This window comes from Plasmodium brasilianum, chromosome 9 (assembly GCF_023973825.1).
Source record: "Plasmodium brasilianum strain Bolivian I chromosome 9, whole genome shotgun sequence".
Lineage (NCBI taxonomy): Eukaryota > Apicomplexa > Aconoidasida > Haemosporida > Plasmodiidae > Plasmodium > Plasmodium brasilianum.
The window spans coordinates 1,361,414-1,385,171 of NC_090122.1; the positions used below are offsets into that span (position 1 = coordinate 1,361,414).

The following is a 23,758-nucleotide window of genomic DNA, read 5'->3' on the forward strand; positions in this document are numbered from 1 at the left end:
AAGTGCTCCCAAAATTGCCTTATACATACTTGCACATGTTGAGTATATACCATAAGTACATTGTTACATACTTGTGTATACATATATATACTATGCACATTTGAAGAAAAACAATTTGTTCACATGAAGTTTGTCAACGATAGTATATATTTTAAAAAGGATTTCTTTATAACCTTTTTGATACCTTTTAATAGCTTATTATCGTACTTTTTAAAATAATAAAATAAAAAAAAAAAAAAAAATGTGCACACCAAAATTTTATATTTACTACTTCACATATTGTCGTAATACGATTAAATATGTCTACATTTTTTGTTTGGTCATAATGATATTATATAAAAATTTGAAACATGGAAGAAAAAATATATTGTGTTAAGGTTATCAAAATAGTGAAAGAAAGTAAAAGGAAAAGTATTAACATCATTTTAATAAGAGCAGATAAAGTCCTTGTCCTACTAATTTATTTAACAAAAGAAATAAAAGAAAAGAAAATACACCTGAACGAATTTTCCCTTTTTTAACAACAAAAAAGGGGAAATAAAAAATAATTGGCAATTTAATACTTGGGGAGATGAATTATCAGCGTTCTGATATAAGGATTAAAATGGTGTATACATATATATGTATGTATATGAAAAAAGACATATATAGAGAATAGGGTGGGATACATCGAAAAAATTAAAATTATGTTGTTTCATATTTTGCGTAAAACGTGTAGCAAATTAAAAGAAAAATAATCGAAAAATTAAAAAAAAGTTAAATAATTAAAGAATTTCAAAAATTAATAAAAAGCGTATAATATGGAAAAAAAAGGGAAAGAGTAATGGCGAAAAAGGGGATTAATACAGTGCGAATGTAACGGTTTAAATATGGTGCATCGAAAAATTGAAGGTGTAAGGGTATTCATTAAAAAAACAAAAAAATAGTAAAGGCATTACTCTTATGTGCATTATATAGTGTATGTGTAAATATATATATATATATATATATATATATATATATGGATATAGCACGATTAGGAGGCAGTTTAAGCATTAGGCCTATGTGTGTTCCATTTTGATCACACTTTATTTTTTGTTAACTTTTACTTGGCGCTCATTTTTGAAGCCTTTTTTCAGAACTGGTATCGTTTTTTTTGTCGCTATTGTCATGGCCTTTGTCTGCATTTTTCTTTGTCCATGTGGTTTGGTTAGTCTTTTATAACGATTTGAAGATGTTTTAACATAGAATAGCCAAGGGCATATTTCTGAAATGTGCTTAGAACAGGCTAATTGCGGATTTGTGCACTTATATATTCTGCAATAGCAAATAATAAAAAATATAGCAAAAATGATTACAGATGGAATAGCTGCAGCAATAAAAAGAATAATATAGTGATACTTGTAATGCCTACAAATAGTACAGTTAATAGGTTTGGGTATTTCTTTAGTTTTATCTACTAGATAATACATAACATAAAAATAGTTTGATCGATTTAATTGCTCTTTTATCTGTTTGGTAGTTACATAATTCAAAATATTGTCTTTACTCATTTTTTTTGAATATAATTTTATATGTGCAATAATTTCATCTGCCTTCATTTTTATAATAACGTTATTAATTAAACTGTTGTCAATGTCTTCCCCAAATTTTCCAATTACTTTTATAATATCAGTATTCTTATATTTCGTGCATGCACCATAAAAATGAATATAATGAAAGGAGCTCAAATATTTGGTGTTCTTTAGTACATACTTTTGTATATGTTTAAACGTAAATTTTACATTACGGATAATTTTTAGAAATATATGTAACGATATATCTTCATATTTCTTCTCCTCTTCTTTTAATTTTCCATTTTGTTGATCACCAAATAGATATCGTGCCATAACGAATGACGGGTTCACGAATAGCTGATCTTCGAATGGCTCTTTTTCGTACGACAGTTTTCCAATAGATAATGAAAAATCCTCATTGTGGAAAAAATGGTCTAATAAAATATTGTAAACATTTTCAATAGTAAAATAAACATCGTATGTATCATCTTTTCCTATGGTTGAATTCCCGTACGAGTCAGTTAACAAAATCTGTAGAATTATTTTATTCATGTTTTCTTCTGTGTCGAAAAAATTGGAGGAGACCCCATATTTTTTACATCCTTCAGTATTTGCGCTATTTTCGTTATTTGCGCTATTTTCGTTATTTGCGCTATTTTCGTTATTTGCGCTATTTGCGCTATTTGCGTTATTTGCACTATTCGCGTTATTTGCACTATTCGCGTTATTTGCACTATTCGCGTTATTTGCACTATTCGCGTTATTTGCACTATTCGCGTTATTTTCACTATTCGCGTTATTTGCACTATTTTGCGTTTCTTCCTTATTTTGGCAACCCTGTATGTTACTCTTCAACTTATTTTCTCTTCTCGTTTTATACCCTATAATTCGCAGTTCCGGGATAAAGACTTTCGTAAACTTATCAACTACAAATGCAGAGTTTTCCATACCTACATAACTGGGGTATAATTTATGTAAGAAATCTTGTACTAAATTTTTTAGCTTCAGTTCTATATCCCTGATATATTCTTCTTTTGTTACATCATCTATATTATTTTTTTTTTCTAAAGATATATATAATAATATACTATCTTTATTTAATGATAATTTATATTGCATTATTTTCCTTAAAAAGTTCAAACTCATCCAATGATTTATTGTATGTTCATACATTAACATTAGCATATGTCTTTTCCCTTTCTCGTCTAGTTGCTCATAGCTAGTTATTATAGACACGTACAATATATCTAACATTATATGAACTTTTTTATAGCTCTCTCTAGAATTAAATATCTCATCCATAGGAAAAGGTATGAGTGACATGAGAGTTAATTTATTTTTCCTGGTTTTTGTAATTTTTTCAATTTCGTTTGTAATTTCTTTATCTATTTCATTTTTTTCATATATTTCTTTATATCTTTTTATTGATATATTTTTCATTTCGTTATATAGACACATATATATATGGTCACTTTTTTGATTTATTCCAAATTTTATATTCTCCAGAATTCTGACCATGTCATCTAGGTTTACAACATTTTTATTTAAAAATTTTGATTTAATGAGAAACTTTATAAAAACTAAACGAAAGAAGTGATAATCATCTTTATCAAATGTTTTCGTTAATTTGTTATTGTAAAATTTTTTTATTAAAAAATTCCGTTCGCTCATATTACTTTTTGTAGTAGCTACAATTCCTTGTTTAAAAAAGAACATCATAATGACACACATGAGGTAGAAAAAGCACTCTGCATTCATTATACCTACTATACAAAAAAAAAAAAAAAAAAAAAAAAAGAATAACTGTTACATAACAAGTGTGAATAAGTAAGGTATGTTAACAGGTTATTGGAATATGACCCCTGCACACACCATGCTGTTATTTTTGCTGGATGTTATTCGTAAGGTCCTCTTAGAAGTTGGATGTTTCACTTTGGTGCATGTTTTGCATATATCGCTTTTTTTCTTTCTTTTCTCTTCCTTCTCTTCACTTCAAATCATTTCAGGACTTATTCCTCGAAAGATAAGACAATTTTATAAATGGTCAAAAGGGTTGACAAACCAAATAAGTTTAACTCATTACTGTCTCGACCGCAAAAACACCAACACGTAAGCTATCACGTTTAGACAGCATAATTTACCGTTGTACTTGAATTTTTTTTTTTTTTAACATATCAATAAGGCAAAAAATAAACCCTAAAATAGGTTACAGAATAAGTTGTAAAGTTAACTGCAAAATAGGTTGCACATAAGCTGTTGAGTAAATTGTAAAATAAATTATACATACATACATATATATATAAAATTTTATACGTGTAGAGGGACGACGAGAAATGGAGAAAAATTCTCAAAAAGAAATGATATTTAAGGCATAAAAAAGGAAAAAAAGAAAAACAAAAAAATTCGGTAAATAGGACTTGGAAAAACACCAAATAGTTGCATGCAGCACAAATCTGCAAATTCACATAAGCTGATAATTTATAAATACAACTGCATTTTAGAGACCAGTTGAAGTTATATACCTTTTATTCTTTCTACATTTGATGAAGGACATTTTTTAAAGAAATATCATATAAGCAGTTAACACGTGTTGCAAAGGCTAATGAAGGAGGGTTTCCTAGTCTTCCGTACGTATTCATACCCATATGCATAAACTTACGTATATCAAAGAATAATCGTAAAAAAGGATAAAATAGAAAATGTGTAAGCGGAAAATGCTTAAAACAAAAAAGACAATTTCTTTTTTTTTTTTTTCCACTTTTTACATATTTAGTAGTATTAAGAACGAACTTCGCAAAACTTTCAGATGAACACCGTGCTTTTTATTATAATCCCAGAAGATACGTAAAAAAAAAATTATGAAATAAGCAAATGGAAAAAATATATAAAAAAAAAATATTTCTATTTTATATATTACTAAAATTCCTTTATTTTTTAATAACAAAAAGCTGACTATCTTCTTAAAGATGAAAAATATATTTTAAAAGGTATAACGTGCTAAGTATATGAAAGGTAACCTTATTTTTCCCCTTTTGATAAAATGTTAGATAATACCGTTTATTTGATCACGTATATATGGTATAGCTGTAAAAAGTACACCTTTATAAACCTTTTAAAAAAGGAGTGATGGGAAAAATGGAAAAGACAGAAAAGAAAAGAAAAAAAAAGAGAAAAACAAACATGGGGACAAGATGATGATACGAACTAAGGATTACTTTGTTTTGAAATTTTTTTTTTTTTTTTTCTCCTGATATTAAATGGTAGATTATACGAAAAAATTATGTACATGTAAGGAAAAAGAAAAACAAAAAAGAAAAAACACACACACACACACAAACAGAAAGGGGTTAAAAAATTGAAGATAAAAACTTCACAAGTTTTTACATATGAACTGTTTTTCTACATATAATAAATTTATCGTTTTGCCGATTTTTTTTTTTATTTTCATTATTTAGTCTTTTTGGTTATTTATCCTTTCATTCCTTATATGTCGTTTTCGTTTTTGTTCCTATCTGTTTATTTTTCCATCTGTTTTTTTTCCTATCTGCTTTTGTTTCTATCTGCTTTTGTTTCTATCTGCTTTTGTTTCTATCTGCTTTTGTTCCTATTTGCTTTTTTTTGCTTTTTCTTTTATTGTTCCTTCCCCTTCTGCTGTACTCGCTTGTTTTTTTACACCTCAAGGTCTTTTTTCATTAATTTATTTTTTCGTCATACATTTTTTTACACAAAAATTGAATGAAGAGAAAATTTTGCAATTCTACATGAATATTATTTTTTAAAACTGTAAAATATGCGTTTATAACGCTATTTTTCATGTAATATTAATAGTATTTTTTGTTTTATTCTGCTATTGAATTTTGTTTTATGTTATTCTAAGAACAAAATGACTTTCGTAATTTACACAATATTTTAAAGAGCGTAAAATTATTTTTATCCAAATTTAACGAAATTTTAAATTTTTATGACGATAAACTATTTTTTTCTCTTACAGGGCAGATATTCACACATATACGAAATATACAATTAAAACATGAAATTGCACAAAGGAAAATGTTACATATATATATATGTAATATGTGTTTATATAATACAAATATAAAGGTTTTTTAATTTTTTTAATATTAATATTAGACACTTTTTTACTTATTTAAATTTTTATAGGCATATGCCATTTTAAATTTATACAATATTTTTCATCCTTCCTAATGTTTGTTCATCTTTTTGTTTTTCTTTGTACTGCGTATTGTACTTGTACGTATACAATGCCCACACATACATATATACTAACATATATATACATACATATATATATATGTATATATATATATATATAATATAAATTATAATTTTTTAATTATAATGTACGGAAAACAAGAATATCGTAATGTTTCAACTTTAATGAAACGGACATAGCACATTCTTAAAACTTTTCATAAAAATAAAGCTTCATTATTACTTTTTGTATTTCCTAAAATGTTTGTTTTTTTATATACAATTTTGCAAAAAAAAAAAAAAATATAATATAAAAATATATTAACAAATTAACAAATAAACAGATAAGCAGGTATACAGATAAAGAAATAAACAGACAAATAAATTACAAAACAAATAAACTAAACTATTAAACAAATAAATTGACAAAAACATAAACAGACAAATTAACAAATTATCAAACAAACAGACAAATTAACAAATTATCAAACAAACAGACAAATTAACTAATTATCAAACAAACAGACAAATTAACAAATTATCAAACAAATAAACAGACAAATTAACTAATTATCAAACAAACAGACAAATTAACAAATTATCAAACAAACAGACAAATTAACAAATTATCAAACAAATAAACAGACAAATTAACAAATTATCAAACAAATAAACAGACAAATTAACAAATTATCAAACAAATATACGGACAAATTAACAAACTATCAAACAAATATACGAACAAATTAAAAAATTGTTAAACAAATGAACAAACAAATAAATAAAATAAAACAGTTTAACACACATTTATTTTTAACACATTATAATTGCACAAAAACAGCTTCTTGTTAAATAAAAAGGAAATAAGAAAAAAAAAAAAAAATATTGATCATGTGTACAAAACATTTTATATATTTATATAAATATATACATATGTACGTATATGTACAAGTACATATATATACACATAAATGATGCAAAATTTACTTCAACTTATGAATATAAAAATAAAGTAAAAGAAGAAAAATAGTAAAAAAGGAATATGTCATTAAACCAGTATTTTTGACTATTTTTTCTTTATAGCTGTTTAGTAAGTGTCGTGCATATTTTTAATTGAATAAACTTACATATAATAATATAAATTTTTTTATTTTTTTAGAAACAGTTTTTTTATAAATTTTTTCGTAATTTCCAAAATTTGATATTTTATATACACGTATACAAACGTATACGCATAAATGTACATATGTAAATATATTCGCAAGTATACATATATATTCTCGTATATTTGTGTGAACATGCATATATAATATATTAAATATTTACGTACAAATATATATGCACAATTTTATACAAACAGATATTTGCGAATAAGTATATAACGCTAAAGTAAATACAAATAAATTCGTACGCGCAGATATGTACACGTAAATATATATATATATATATCTGTTTATTTATATATATGCTCTTTTTTTACATTAATAAACAAATTTCAATGTGGTACATAGAGGATATAATAACAGTAGAAGAAATAAACAAGTTATTTACAAATAAGAATTGACTCGAAAAAGAAAAGAGAGCACTGCAAGTACCATCGATTACATATATTATTTATAAAAACGCAGAGCATGAACATATTTGTTTTGTTTTAGAAAGAAAATAAAAATAATAGTAAGAAAAATTTTATGTAGAAGGGTAAGCTTTTATTTTTTTGGAGAAAATAAAAAATAAACATTATAGCACAATGTTAAATTCAACAAATAATAAGGAAAAGAAAGAGGCATTTATGGACCTTGACAATATTGATCTTAGTGAATACAACCATGTAATAAATAATTCCTACAGCTCGGACGAGGATGATGATGAGGAGGTTTCATCTTCCTGTGATAGTAATAACGATAACATAAATGATAATAATAATAATAATGATAAAATAAATGATAATAATAAAGATAATATAATTGATAATCATAAAGATAATATAATTGATAATCATAAAGATAATATAATTGATAATCATAAAGATAATATTATTGATAATCATAAAGATAATATAAATGATAATGGTAATAATAACAATGATAATAGTAATAGTAATGATGATATTGTTGGGGCACGAACGAATAATGATAGCACTAAAAATAAAGCGGATATAACTTCGGACAGTGTATGTATAACTGTAAAGGGTAGTGATAAAACGTTTAATTCAAATGGCAATGAATGTGAAGAAAAAAGCAAAAACAAGGTGGACATCATCGGTGGTAGTAACAACTATGGTAGTAAGGATCCTTATGATGAAAAGAAGTCTACAGAAGAAGTGCATAGTAATGGGGTAAACATCAATGATGATAATAATAATATTAATAATAGTAGTTGTAGTGGTAATAAGAACAACATCAACAGTAACAGTAATAATAAAAACAGTAACAATGACAGTAATAAAAAAAATAGCAATTGTAATTATACAAGTAATAGCCGCAAGATGAGTGCCAATAGTTCGTATGCGTACGCCAGAATAAAGACGAATGACTGCAATAACAGTTTATATAAATGTAAGATTGAAAAGAATATAACTATAAAAAAACTGAAAAAAAGTTTGAACAAATTGTTAAATAATGAAGACGAATATAGAATAATATACAGGGGAAGATTATTAAAAGATGTGGAAACATTGTCAAAATATGATATAAAATTTAATGATATTTTATATGCAATTAAATTGAATAGGAAGAGGAGTGGAAATGATGCTGTGTTAGATTCAGGAATAACAAGTTCACAACTAAGTACTATAGGAGATGAATATAATGATGTAGGAAAGTTATCACAAAATGATAATATATCTAAATTAATTTCATCTATGTTTGATAATAGTGATTTTCTTAAATCTATCATGGATTCAAATAAACAATTACAGAAGTTAAGAGAAAAGAATTCTGATTTACATCATATGCTAAATGATTCCCAAGCTTTAAAACAATCTTTTGAAATGATTAAAAATCCTTCATTAATGAAAGAATTAATGAGAAATACGGATAGAGCTATAAGTAATATTGAAGCTATACCTGGTGGTTTTAACACTTTAAGAAGGATGTATCATAATATACAGGAACCTATGTATGCAGCTAATGATATATCAAATGAAAACAAAAAGAATAAAGTTAAGCATTATGATTTAAACTCTTCGTCTCCTCCAACTAGTGAAGCTTTTCCTAATCCGTGGGCATCTAAAGATAATAATTCAAAAAATGGCAGAAATAGTTCAAATGATTTAAACAAATATCTTTTCATGAATAATAGTCTTTTCAACAATACCAGCGATATTTTTAAAGCAAATAAGAAGAGTAACAGTAATGCTAATAAGGATGCTGATAGTAATGGTGGAGAAAGAGTTAGCTGGAACAGTAATAATAATGGGATTAATGGGATTAGCAATACGAATGGGAATAAAGACATTAATGGGAATAACAGTATGAATGGTATTAACAATCTGTTAAAGTCGAATATTTTTGACATGCTCCAGAAATATCAAAACCCACTAATTAACAAAGCAGATAATACAAAAATTGAGAAAAAATCCTTTACTACTACTGATAATAAAGCAGTGGATAGCAAAAATTTGGAAAATAGTAAAAATTACCTGAACATGTTCAGCAATGGCCTCCCTAACAGTGGACTTCCGAACAGTGGGTTGCTGAACAATGGGTTGCTGAACAATGGGTTGCTTAACAGTGGGCTGCTGAACAGTGCACGACTTAACAATGGGTTGACGAACGGAGGTCCACCGAACTACGATCAGTTTAATAACAACCTGTTTAACAACATAGTAGACCAAAATAGGAGAAATGAAAATGCCGATGTAACGAATATGTTAAATCAAATAATTTTAAATTTAAGTAAAAATATGAATGTAAATAATTCGGGATCTAATATGAACACATCCAGTGATATGTTGAACGGCATGAGTATGTTAAACTCTATGAGCAATATTATGAATCCTCTTTATAACGATAATATTAATAATAATAATAATAAGGCTGAAAATACTGGTAGTAATGATAGCAGCAAGACGCACATTAATACTGACCCAAGCTCAGATGTTCAAGGTGTTAACAATTGTGTAGAATTAATGCGTAACAGGAAAAATGCGAACGAATATTTAGATAGTAATATAACTAGTGATAATTATAAGAATTGTCAGAATAAGGAAACGTTAGAAAAAGGAAATTGTTTTAATTTACTAACACACAATATTAATAAGGATACAAATAGCATTTATAGTAACTCGATTTTAGAGAAAAACCGGTGTGATAATACTAATAATAAAAACTCGTCTCCTCTAAATATATCTACAAACAATCAAGTTAATAACTTAAATATGGTAGACGACCCAGACTCCACAAAATTATCAATGCCCATTAGTATCACTACTGCTACGGGTTCAGCTAACACAACTTCTACTACTACTTCTACCACTGCTGCAACTAACACTGCTACTAATAACAATAATAATAATAATAACATTAGCACCAGTAGTAGCAGTAGTGGCATCGCACAGGAGCAGCTCTATTTTCAAAAATTATATGAGGAACAGATAAACTCGTTAAAAGTAATGGGATTTACAGATACACAAAAATGTTTGAAGGCCCTAGTTGATGCCAAAGGAAATATAGATAGTGCGATCGATATATTAGTAAATGAGACCAACGAAAATGAAAATTAAGAAAAAAAAAAAAAAAAAAAAATTAGATACAAGCCTATGTACAGGAAAAATTACAAAGCCCATTTAGAGGTAGAAAATATATGTATATGAATTGCATCTGTATAGATATATGAGTATATGCCACACATATATATATATATATATATATATATATATATATATATATATGTATGTATGTGCATACTCTTCTTTCCATTTAACCAGTGTGAAGGTGCCACTTAGAGATTTAAAGAGTCCATTAAATTGTACCATTACTTATTCTTTATAGTTATTGGAGAGGGCTTTTTTACTCTTCAATATTTCTTTGTTCACTTTGCATTGTTCATTTTGCATTGCTCATTTTGCGTTGTTTATTTTTCTTTGTTAATTTTTTATTTTTTTTAACAAAAAAAAAAAAAAAAAAAAAAAATTTTTTTTTAAAGATTGTATTCCCAAAATTTGAAGTTTCATCATTCTCCTTAATTTATATCTTTTCATCTGAACCATTTGTAATTAATTTTTTCCATGTTTTAGTTTTTATATTATTACAAAGTGTCTTTATATATATATATATATATATATGTATATATTTAAAAAAAAAAAAATTTTTTTATTTCAACGCGAATGAGCTTATACGTAAGTGTAGCGCACATGCATGTACTAAATACGTACACTTTACATTGTAAGTATGTGAATACGTGAATGTGTGCATAATCGTGTATGTTTATACTACTTTAAGGAGCTCTTATTTTTTTCTTCTTTTCTAATAAATGTGCATAATTTTTATGAAAGGAAAAATTAAAACTAAGAGTTAAAAGTTATGTAGTAGTTGAACCCGTTAGGTATTTGGATGTTACGAATCGAGGCACTGTAATATTGTAAGATACAGTGAAATAGCAGAATGGAAAACACTTTTACATATTTATGTCTGAAATTTATATGAAAGAATAAAGTTCGGAATACGTATATTTTACACATGTGCACACATATATGGTAAGATTATAATTTTTAAAAATGACAATTTTGAAATGTTATACTATTTTTGCATGATGCAGAAAATGGAAAGGCAAACGTGGAGGAAGTAGGGGTAGTGGAGCAGGTGAAGTGAAGGGGGAGTCAACGAATTGAACGAAATGGAAAAAATCAAAAAAGATAAAAAAACGAAAAATGTTATAGTATTTCTCATTTTACATTGATAAATAACGTTTCTGGTATAAGAAGGTGAAAACCAAGGTAGACGATCATATTTTAAGCCGAAGGAATTAAATGAACAATGGATTGTATGTGAAGGACGATAAATGAAGGATAGTGTATGAAGAAGGGGGGAAAATAAAAAGTAGTTCATAGTTTTAACTTTTTTTTTTTTTTTTTTTTTTTTATTATTCTCACGTTCTGAAGTTTTTGCAGTTTGTATGTATGTATGTATATCTACGCATAAGTTTATTTAATTTGGGGCTCTTCAAAATGGTGTATAAGAATATGGCTGTTTTGTAATTAAATTAGCATAAAATACCACGGAAAAAGCAAAAAAATGGGGTAAAAAATGAGGTAAAAATGAAGCTAAAAATGAAGCAAAAAATGGGGTAATAAATAAAGGAATATATAAAAAAAGGAACACCATTTAGTTGCTCAGCTTTTTATGTGGTATTTTTAAAAAAGAGCGTCCCTTAATAAAACAACGCTGTATGAGTTTCGAATTTTAGTGCATATGTAATATTTGTTGTTACGCGCTCCTCAACATAATAAACATCATGATGAGTAGTGGTAAATTTTGAAAAGTACGTATTACGTATAGATCATTTTGTTAACATATTTTATTTGATTAGCGCCTTACAAAAAGCGCTAATCTTCCAAATTGTAAAGCCTTTTTTTTTTTTTTTTTTTTTTAAATGTTTAAATTTAATTTGTGTATGTTGGAATTATGTTCAATTGCGTATTAATACTTATGTATGTGCATATCGTGTATATATTTTGTATGCATCGTACATGTATTGCGTGTATGTATATCTATGTAGTATGCATGTGTGTTTATCCATCACGTGATACTAAACTTGCACGACAAGGAATGACTGAAGTAGTGGTGCTGTGAACCAATCCATTTACAAGATTCTTTTTGACACCTAACTTTAATATTAGAATGAATTTTATATAGCAAGGCCATAGCTCCTTTCGAATTTTTGTCGATTTTTATAATTCCATGAGAAAAATGTAAAAAGCAGTTAGGACATTTTACCCTCTCTTGATCTAATTCATGGTTCATAATATAATTCCTTAAGCAGTCAGAACAGCTGGAAGCATAACAACAAGGAAATAATAATGGTTCATAAGCTAAATTTATTTTACAAATGATACAAATAAATTCTTCTACATTTATAAGGAGAATAGAGGAAGGAATTTTAAAGGGTACATCTTTTTCTTTTTTTGAATAAGAATCTTTTTTTGCCCATGTGGCTCTAACTCTACTACCTCTAATACGAACGATACCAGAGCTAGTTGCATTTAATGTTCTCTGTGCTTCTATATTAGTTGAAAAACGAACAAAAGCATATCCAGAAGTTGCTGTCCATTCCTTATTAGGATGTCTAGATTTTTTATCACATACAACCATAGTTAAATCTACATGTCCATATTTGCTAAAAACAGCCATTAAATCTTTACGAGTAGTATTTGGAGGGACATTAACAATTAAGGTAAATTTAGCACTAGTGGACAAGTTTTTATTCGCACTGTCTAAACAAGAATTTATATTAGGGTGGTTTCTGTTACTGTTTGCGGATGAGCAGTCAAAGTAGCTCAACATAGAATTGCCAAATGCAACTCCATCTCCAAATCCATCGCCGTCATAATCATCATCATAATTACAATCATTATAATTGTCACCATAATCAATATCTACACATTCAACATCATAGTTAACATCATAGTTAACATCATAGTTAACATCATAGTTAACATCATAGTCAACATCATAGTCAGCATCATAGTCAACATCATAATTAGCACAATCATAACTAACACCATTGCATTTAAAGCCATTACAATCAGTAGTATTATGGACCGTATTCCTTTCATTCCTCCCTTCTTCTGAAAAAGGGGTATTGTAATATTCGTTTTCATATTCTTCCGGATGAACCCCACTTCTAAATTTTAGTGTGTCACCTGCAAGAGTGTTTATAAAGCTTTCATTCCTATTGTTCAAGGGGCGTATTAAATTATGTGAGTTTAGAATTTGATTCATTTGATATATTTGATGTTTTTCGCTCTCCTTATTTTTGCCGCTAACATTTTGAGCGCTGTTTAGACATGTAGGATTGCCTCTATCTAGGCCTCTGGTACTGTTTAGGTATACAGAGTTACTGCCCATATTCACTATATCGTTGGTCATCCCCGCTAATTCGTTACCTGAGGAGCATCCCTTAAAATCTTGCTCATCATTTTTTTCCAAAACTGTGTTTTCATTTAAATTGCTTTGAAGTGTCAAAGTGGCACTATTTAGAATGTCTAAATTGGTAAAATATTTTAGTAAATTTATATAATTAATATTATCATTAAGTGCCATAGAGGAATAATCTGAACCTTTTTCAAGACTCAACAACTTTGGATCGTTCATGCTACTAGCCATTTTGTTAAATGTAAATTTTTTCGTGTTGTCAAAATTTTCATCAGTATTATTTACATCTCCACTTTGGTTAATAAGGAAATTTCCTAATATTTCATTTTGTATGTAATTATATTTCTTTTTATTACAATTTTCATCAGGGCTATATGTGCCGTCTTCCCATGCTAGAGTCTTTGAATAAGTGTTTCTAATACACAAGGAAGGATGGGTTGTATAGTCATATAATGTCTCTCTTTTTGATGTCAATAAGCTGTTCCCTAATATTTTCATTCCTTCATCTCTTATGCTCTCATTATCTTTCTTCTCATATATATTATTATTTGTAAAAATATTATCTCTTGAAGGTTCATTTGGGTCATATGGCAGTAAAGGGTCACCACTACTATATGCCTCAACCGTCATTGCGGAATGAGTATGTGTTTGGTTTGGTTCCAAACAAAGGGTAAACAGATCCTTTCTATCTTCCTTTTCCACATATAATACTTTATTCTTTTTTAAATCGAAAAAGTAGTTGTCATCCAGCACATCATTCAAAGGTTCGTCCAAAGGTTCGTCCAAAGGTTCGTCCAAAGGTTCGTCCAAAGGTTCATCCAAAGGTTCATCCAACTTTTCGTTCAAAGGTTCGTCCAAAGGTTCATCCAAATTTTCGTTCAATGTTTCGTTTTCCACCACGTTTACAAATGCTTCTCCCCAAACGCCATCTAATCTTTCCTGTCCTCTCCCCCCCTTTTCATATAGATTTTTTTCAAGACTATAATTGCCTTCAAAAATGCCCAGGGGTTCATAAAAGGTATCATACGAATATTCAGGTTTATATACAGTATTTATACGAGTTGACATGCTCATCTCATTTAATAAGATATCTTCATTAATATTAATTTTTTTTTTCCCCTCTTCAAAAGTGTTCAACTTAGTTATGTAACGGCTATTCAATTTTCTTGTATTAGATCCCCCCGAATTAGTCGCTTTTAACACTTTTCCAAAATTTTTCTTTGAGTTACTCTTAAATAAAAGATCTTCCTGTTCACTCATTATATTGTGTTTACTAATAACATTATTATCCACGTTACAGTACTTGGCTTCATACATCTCTGTACTTATCTTTTCTAGTTTTTCCGCATCGAAATGAGTTTCGTTTTTGTATTCATTAAAGGTTGACCTATCACACTTGATGTCATTCTTATTTTCACTAGGGAGCAGGGGGCTCATTCGATGCTTTCCCTCTAATACATAGCCCTGCTTTCCGCTATCCACACAGGTGGTAGTTCTATTTCCTCTGTTATCGTTATTGCAGTTTTGGTCGTTTATGCTTGCCCTCGTGTGATTGTCTTTTTCTCTAATGGCAGAGTAGATATTATTATCACTGAGGGCACTGCTACCAAAAGTTATATAATCATTCCATCCTTTCGAATTATGCAAAGCAAAATGATCATTGATGGGAGTATTTCCTCCATTTATATCTCCTAGCTGGGATACACTACTCACCATTATCTCATTGTCTTCTCCATATCCTGTATGGGGGTAATTCAAATCATAGTTAATACCACTAAATGGACTTAAGAAATTTTGAAGAGATTTTCCGGAACATCTGAAAGAGTCTATATCTGTTGAAACACTAGCTAGTTTTACCCCGTCCAAATTTATCCCTTTGTTTTCGTAAAATAAATCATTATATGAACTACTAGTGTTTATTTTATTATCTTCTAAATAGGTTTCATTATTATCATTATGCACCCTTCTTTGCATTTTTCACCTTGCATGTTCGTGTCAAAAAGTATAAACTATGCTTTAAAAATGAGTGAGCAATGAGAAATTACGTAAGGATAAGCAGACAAGGATAAAAAGGTAAGGACAAAAAGGAAAGGAAAATTCAAAACGCAAAAACAAATGTAAATAATGGAAGCAATAACCAAAGGAATGACAAAAAAAAAAAAAAGAAAAAAAATGTACTCAATAGTGTGCTTCACTTAATACTTCTTTATTTGTATCTTCAAAAATAATGAAAATAAAAAAAAAAAAGTCGTAAGAAATTTCAAAAAAAAGGTAACTATGAAAATGTACTTTAATCTATTGCCATTCGATTAGATATGTGTCATGCTTCAATTATATTTAATATATAAAAAAAAAAAAAAAAAAAAAAAAAAAGAAAAAAAAATGCATCCAATAAATACTTGCGCTACAACCTATTAGGAACCATTCTTGAGAGTTATTAAGTTGTATAACTACTTTTCTTTTATTTTTTTTTAAAAAGCGGAGTATAAGTAATGTTAAAATAGTTTACCTAAGTAAAAGAAAAAAGTAATAGAAGGCGAAAAGAAGAAAAGAGAGGTATACAGGTAGAAAGGAAGACCCATACACAGATAGACATAAAAAAAAAAAAAATATAATAATCAATTAGCATGTGGTTATATTACGTCACGTAAAAGGCTGTAAAAGATAAAATTAAACTGCAGAATGCAAATAAGACAGCTTTCAAAAAAAAAAAAAAAAAAAAAAGTTTGTCTAAAATTGGTTCTTGATGTAACACTAATCCAATAAATGTAAGCAGAAGCTAAATTTTGCTTCTATTCATATTTAAACAAACAGAAAGGACGTAGTTGTAGATGTATATATAAATGTAAATGTAAAGAGGTTAAAAATTAAGCTGAATAAATGAAAAATTACTTAAGCAGAAGTGATACTAAACAACGCCAAACGAATATTCTTATTGTACACACATCAGTATTTTATCATAGGTCAGGAAAGAAGCGCGAGAAAACATTCGAAAGAGGGACACATACGCATATATATATATTTATGTATATATGTACGTATGACTGCACGTGCAATAGTGAGGAGCTGAGCGTTCTCCTTACTTTTTATACATTCATTTCTCAGGCAAACTAGTCCTAAATGAGGTGCATCGAAAATGTTAGAAGTAAAAAAAGGGGGAAATTATATTCTACTTCTTCATGTCAAATAAGAAAACAAATATAAATTTAAAATACAATCATAGGGTAGAACATAAATAACAGTAATTATAAACCATCTATATATTATTCTTATATTTAAATTTTTTTTTTTTTTTTTTTTTTTTTTTTGCTGAACAGGTAAAAGTATATTTTATAATAAATCACATGAACCTTGCAAAAAAGAATCTTATTATAACTTGACGTCATGGTAGAATTTGTTTTAAAAATGAAAAAAAAAAATTGTTCCCTAGTTTTCTAACAGAGAAATGTTTATTCTTCAATTAAATATGTTTTTTTTTTCTTAGCCCATGTAAAGATAAAAAATGAAAAAGAAAATTGATCCTAAGGCTTGCGAAATGGATAGCAACGGAGGTAGTTACACACCCATAAGAAGAATAAAATAATAAAAAAAAAAAAAAAGGTAAAAATGGAAAAAAGGCAAAAACGCCACTTCATAAATCGAATTTTTTCTGACGCATCAGTATAAATCATTCCCACACATAATTATATATATATATATATCTATATATATATATATATTTATATCTATATATATATATATATATATTACGCTCGTTGCAGGATAACATGTATTACCATTTTGATTTTATTCCCGCATTTTTGGTGCCTGTCCAGCTACGTTTTATTAAAAAAATGTTACTTATCCATTCGTTTATTCATTTATATATGGGGATAGCTGCATTTTAGTAATGGGCACATACAAAAATGTACTATACATTTCTGTTTTTGTCTTTAATTTATTACATTTCATAAATTTTATTTAATTCATTATTATTTTTTTTTTATTCTTAAGAACTACAATTTCACATGCCTCTTTTTAAGCCTCTTTTTTGTTATCTTATTTTTGAAAAAAAAAAGATGGTAATCTTTTCCAATATAAATCTTTTAATTAACGAACGAGCTTAAACTATAAATAATCCTTTTCAAGATATTTTTATTTCTAATTATTTTGCTTAAACTGTTTTAAGGTGTGCAGCTAGCTACTACGGGTGAGTAGTATGTAGCGTATATATATATTTACATATACGCATGTGTGAGTTCATATTTTTATTTTTCCTTTTTCATATCCCAAATAAATAATAACAAAAACTTAAGTTCGAAGGAGATTTACTGATCTTGTACATGTTTGTTATGTGCTTATTGAAGTTGCAAAAAAAAAAAAAAATGAAAAAATGGAAAAAAAGAAAAGAAAAAAAAAAAATAGTACATTAAATAAAAATAAATGCAAAAATAAATAAAAAAAAAAAAAAAAAAAAAGGATAACAATTACTATAAATAATGCATAATAAATTTATTTCACAAGGGAATTTGCACTACAAATATGTGAAGTCGGCCATGTGTGAAATTTGTGAGTGAACAAAAAGGGGTACCAACTCTGTGTTGACAGCATGGTACATTACGTACGTGTACAAACATTTGTAAATAAGGGAGTATATATAAATGCGCATGTATATGTAAATAATTGTGCATATGTATATGTGTATATATGTGTGTATATATGTGTGTATATATGTGTGTATATATGTGTGTATATATGTGTGTATATATGTGCGTATATATATGTGTATATATGTGTGTATATATATGTGTATATATATATGTATATACATCCTAAATAGTAAGGCTAAAGGTGTGCATTTTAATTGTAGCTATTAATTCGTTTAACGTTAAAATATTTTATGTTATATTCTTTAGGACAGACAAACATTGAAGTAGTCCTGTAGTCCTCTCAGCCAAGTGGTATTATGTACATATGCATAGTTAAACATTCTTTATATATAAAATAAAATTACTGCATTATACATATATTCTGCCCCTTGCAATATATATTTTTTTTTAATTTCCATTATTGATTCATATAAGTATATATTATATTAATACGTTTTATTATAAAAGATATGCAACAAGTAACATTGTCGAGTATCAGATACTGCTTGGGATGTGTCCTATGGGGCATAGAACAAACAACACAGTTATGTTAAACACATATAGAGAACACGTACTACATTCGTGTTGGAGTATTACTAATTTGAAAATGCAAATGCTTTCGAGAAATAATTCTGCACTTGTACACGCGCGCACACGCATATGTATATACATATATATACATATATATATATATATATATATATATATATATATATATATATATATATATATATACTCAATGAATGATACACATACGTGCATACATACATGTATTCACAGTGTAACACATGTACGCAAGTTCATGGCTGCTCTTCCCTACGCTCCTCAGGCGACAATTTAATGAGATCATCAATTCTTAAGATAGTAACGGTTGCTTCTGTGGCAAAGCGGATTGATTTTATTTTACTGATCATTGCCTCCAACACTCCATTTTTTAAATTATTTGTAACTTTCCCATTAACTAAATCTAAGCCATACCATCTATAATCCTTTGGATCTTCTGCATTCATAACTTGAGATTTCGTATGATATGCACGTAATTTACAAACTAAGTCTATTGAATCATATGATGCATTTAGAGCTAATATTTTTGGTATTACTAATAAGGATTCTGCAAATTCTGCTATAGCTAGCTGTTCTCTTGAACCTAATGTTTTTGCAAAATCTTCAAGATATACAGATAAAGCTACTTCAACACAACCTCCACCTACTACTACATAATTACTTTCTAATGCTCTACTGACTGAACATAATGCATCATGTATAGATCTTTGCATTTCGTCTAAAACAAAATCGTTTGCTCCTCTTAACAATATAGTATTTGATTTCGATGTTTTACATCCTTTAAAAAACATTACATCCCAGTCGCCTACCCTCTCTTCATATACTTCATCACAATACCCTAAAGATGATGGTTCAAATATTTCTGTTCCATCTATAGATGATAGAGTTAAACGTATTTGACCATTCGTTAATTTTGCTATTCTTCTTAAATCATCTTTGTTTACTCTTCTAACTGCTATTGCACCTGATTCTACAAAATATTTTAGAGGCATATCATCTATACCTTGAGTTGTTAATACGACATTTGCTCCTGACTCTAAAATTTTGTTTACTCTTTCTTTTGTTATATCCTTTTCCCTTTGTCTTATCTTTTCTAATTCGGTGGGATCATTTATATTTACCTGAACACCTAGATGTAATCTATATTGTTTTAAAGGGAAATCTAAAAATGCAATTTTTGCATTTTTAATAGCTGATGGCATTGACTGGGATGCTCTACCATTCATAATTGCATATCCTTCAATTAATTTTGAATCTAAAGAACTTAAACCGTGTACTTTTATTACATTAACTGAAGAAACAGGATATTTTGTTTTACCTGACTCGTTAATAATTTTTACAGATTGTATAGCATTAGCTACCATTTTAGCAAAATATTCAGATTCATAACTAATAAATTTTGAAGACAACGTGGTTTTTGCTATATTAATGATTACATCCTTACCTAAATTAGTTACTCTTTCACTTAATTTTTCCTTTATATATTTAACTGATTCTTTCATTGCTAATTTATAACCACATATAACAGTTGTTGGATGTATGTCCATTTTAATTAATTCATTTCCCCTCCTTAATAGTTCAGATGCTAGCAATACTACTGATGTTGTTCCATCTCCAACTTCTTGATCTTGTAATTCCGATAAATTTACTAAAATTTTAGCAGCAGGATGTTGTACTTCCAGTTGTTTTAAAATTGTTGCTCCATCATTTGTAATAGTAACATCTCCTATGTTATCTACTAACATCTTATCTAGCCCTTGGGGTCCTAAACTTGATTTCAAAATATTAGACAGTGCTTGAACAGCTGTGACTGAAAAAGAGAACAAAGAGTTTTTTATATACACATTTTTACAAAACAAAATATATATGAACACATTTAGCAATAACAAGGACATTATATGGAAGGTTATACACTGCTTAGGTAATGCTGCACAAAAAGGATAAATCGGGAATCCCATGATGAAGTATTATGCGTGTGTGTGTACTCATAAAAATGTACACATAAACACAGGTATATATATATGTATGTAAGTATGTATATACATATATTATTAGCGAAAACGAATTTTGTTTCCCTTCCTTTTCATTCATACCATTTGCCGTTCTTACATCTTGGCCACTCTCTCGACTTCCGTAAATGCTTAAAGACATTTTTTCTCAACTACTGTACTACTGCAGCTAGTTCTTTTTTTTATGTTTCTTCAAATGTGGAGTTCTCTACTCTTTAGTTCTCTACAACTGAATATATATATTTAGGTATATACATACATATACATAAGCATATATAAATTACTTATAAAGGTACATAACCTCATATATATTCTCCCGATAACACTTTTGTGTATATATGTTCCTTACACTTACTTAAATAATAGGGACGCTCTATAACGTATTAATTATGTATATATATATAAATATATATATATATATATATGTATGTATGTATATATACAAGTGGCAAATATAAAAAACTGTAAGTTTATTTATTTTTTTTTTTCTCCTCAATTAAGGGGAACCAAAAATGTAAATAGATCATCTAACGTACTAATGCAATTACATACGTACATATTTACATATATATATATGAATAATATATGTATAATATTATGAATTCCCTTTTATTCTATATTTCTTAGTGGTAATGTATTTATTTACATGTTCATAACATAAGATAAAGTTTCATAAATTTTTTTTATACATTTTTATACATACATATTATGTTTGTATATATGCCATACTTATGTACAATGGTAAAAAAACAAGATCTAGATTTTTGAAGAAGAAAACCTTCTGTGCTTTTATCTCTTTCTCTTTATTGAATTATTTTACTTTTTTATTTTTTTATATTTTTAATTAATTTTATTCATTCACTTTAAATTTATATATATATATATATATATATTTTTTTTTTTATTTTTTTTTTTTTTTGCAGATAGTACTACATTCGTGAAACACATGTATATTTTATAGACTTTTTTAAAACGATAGCTGTATACTTAAATGACAATATATATGGGCACTATGGTGAACATTTTTTTCTTCTTTTTCTCTTATTTGTTTTTGCTCTTTTATTTATATTTTTTGCTTCACTTTTATTCTTATTTTTTGCTGCATTTTTATTCTTATTTTTTGCTGCACTTTTATTCTTATTTTTTGCTGCACTTTTATTCTTATTTTTTGCTGTACTTTTATTCTTATATTCTGCTGCACTTTTATTCTTATATTCTGCTGCACTTTTATTCTTATATTCTGCTGCACTTTTATTCTTATATTCTGCTGCACTTTTATTCTTAATTTTTCCCCTTTTTTTCTGTTTTATCTTTTACTAGAAAGATTGTCCTGAATGAACATTTTACAGTTTCACTGCAAAACGTATATATTCTGTGTTATTACTTTTTTCATATGAACACTAGTAAAAATGATAGATAGAATATGCGTGTTCATGCTTTAGTGTAGCATTATAGTACCCAAAAAAAATGGGGGGAAAGAAAAAGGTTTATATTGATTTAACTTGTAATTTGATTTAATTTGATCTTATACGATATAATTCTATATAATTCGTTTAACGTATATTTTATTTTTTCCTTTTTTGCTGAAGTACAAATAGATTCCTTAAATTATGAAGAAAATATATTTACCTTTTTTTAATTTAAGAAAATTGGCCTATTGAAATTTTTTTTTTTTTTCTTTTTCAAATAACAAAACGTTGGGTATATTCTTATTTATCATTTTGTTTATGCAAGAGTTTGTGTAAGCTCCTATTAAAGGTGTAATAACGTAGGACAACATTTGTTCAAGAGCATATACATATGAATATGCACATGTATACATATATACATACATACATGTGCACGTCTTAATGTTAACAAATAGGATGATAGCTAGGAATTTAATCTTGCATTTTTACGTCCTCTTTCAAGGCTTCGTAGAAAACTATCATAACTTAACTTTTGTACCAGTCATACAATGTAAATTAAAATTAGTGATAAGAGAATACTAAATGATGAAAATATTGTGAAATGTGAGTACTTTACATAATTCTTTTTTTTTTTTTTTAGTTGTTGTTTAGCCATCATAATCTTATAAGTATATAATTAGAGAAATCAATAAAAACATTTTGTGAGTAGGGCAAGTAATAATATAATTTAAAAAAAATATTTAAAAAAGAATTATGATAAGCCTAATGTATGATTTACCTTTTTGTTAATTTCCTTAACTTCTTATATTTTTTTTTAGTTCATTTAGTTACATGCATGTTACTGAAACATCTAAACGCATATTAACATATTCATAAATTATGACAAATAAGGGAAAAAAGAAAAAACGGTATGAAGGTGATAAAAAGGAAAAACAAAGAATTCTCCGTTGATACAAATTCTGAGGCAATTAATTTTTTGTGTAAATTTTCATATCCCTTGAAAATGTGTACATATATTTTATTTAATTACCATATTTTATATTTTCCCTTTTTCATTTTAATTAAAATTGAAGCTATAATATAATGATTATATGTGAAAAGAGAGGAGTAAAAATAGCTAGTCTTAGTGTCTTTTTTTCTTTTTGTTTTTCTTTTTGTTTTTCTTTTTGTTTTTGTTTTTCTTTTTTTTTTTTTTTCATCCTTTTGGGTAAAATTAAAAAATATTCAGTATATATTTTTACACAGTGTAGAAATAGAGATGATATGCTAAAATTCTAAGCTTTATGAATGCAATAGAACTACAGAGTT

At 27.4% G+C, this 23,758-nt stretch overlaps 5 protein-coding genes across 5 annotated transcripts; 1 reads left to right on the forward strand and 4 right to left on the reverse strand.

The window, feature by feature from the left end:
- Positions 1-1,067: 1,067 nt before the first annotated feature.
- On the reverse strand, positions 1,068-3,293 carry MKS88_002917 (uncharacterized protein; the record flags this gene model as incomplete). Its single annotated transcript, XM_067215968.1, has 1 exon — positions 1,068-3,293. The coding sequence occupies one exon, from the start codon at positions 3,291-3,293 to the stop codon at positions 1,068-1,070; it is 2,226 nt and encodes a 741-aa protein (XP_067073493.1).
- A 4,201-nt stretch (positions 3,294-7,494) lies between these two features.
- MKS88_002918 (ubiquitin-like protein) lies at positions 7,495-10,470 on the forward strand (the record flags this gene model as incomplete). The annotated part of the gene is made up of 1 exon (XM_067215969.1): positions 7,495-10,470. The coding sequence occupies one exon, from the start codon at positions 7,495-7,497 to the stop codon at positions 10,468-10,470; it is 2,976 nt and encodes a 991-aa protein (XP_067073494.1).
- Positions 10,471-12,484: 2,014 nt separating this feature from the next.
- On the reverse strand, positions 12,485-15,814 carry MKS88_002919 (RNA-binding protein; the record flags this gene model as incomplete). The annotated part of the gene is made up of 1 exon (XM_067215970.1): positions 12,485-15,814. The coding sequence occupies one exon, from the start codon at positions 15,812-15,814 to the stop codon at positions 12,485-12,487; it is 3,330 nt and encodes a 1,109-aa protein (XP_067073495.1).
- A 3,454-nt stretch (positions 15,815-19,268) lies between these two features.
- Positions 19,269-21,183, reverse strand: MKS88_002920 (T-complex protein 1 subunit alpha; the record flags this gene model as incomplete). Its single annotated transcript, XM_067215971.1, has 2 exons — positions 19,269-20,842; positions 21,126-21,183. The coding sequence occupies 2 exons, from the start codon at positions 21,181-21,183 to the stop codon at positions 19,269-19,271; spliced, it is 1,632 nt and encodes a 543-aa protein (XP_067073496.1).
- An 868-nt stretch (positions 21,184-22,051) lies between these two features.
- On the reverse strand, positions 22,052-22,972 carry MKS88_002921 (uncharacterized protein; the record flags this gene model as incomplete). Its single annotated transcript, XM_067215972.1, has 2 exons — positions 22,052-22,342; positions 22,940-22,972. The coding sequence occupies 2 exons, from the start codon at positions 22,970-22,972 to the stop codon at positions 22,052-22,054; spliced, it is 324 nt and encodes a 107-aa protein (XP_067073497.1).
- Positions 22,973-23,758: the final 786 nt, after the last annotated feature.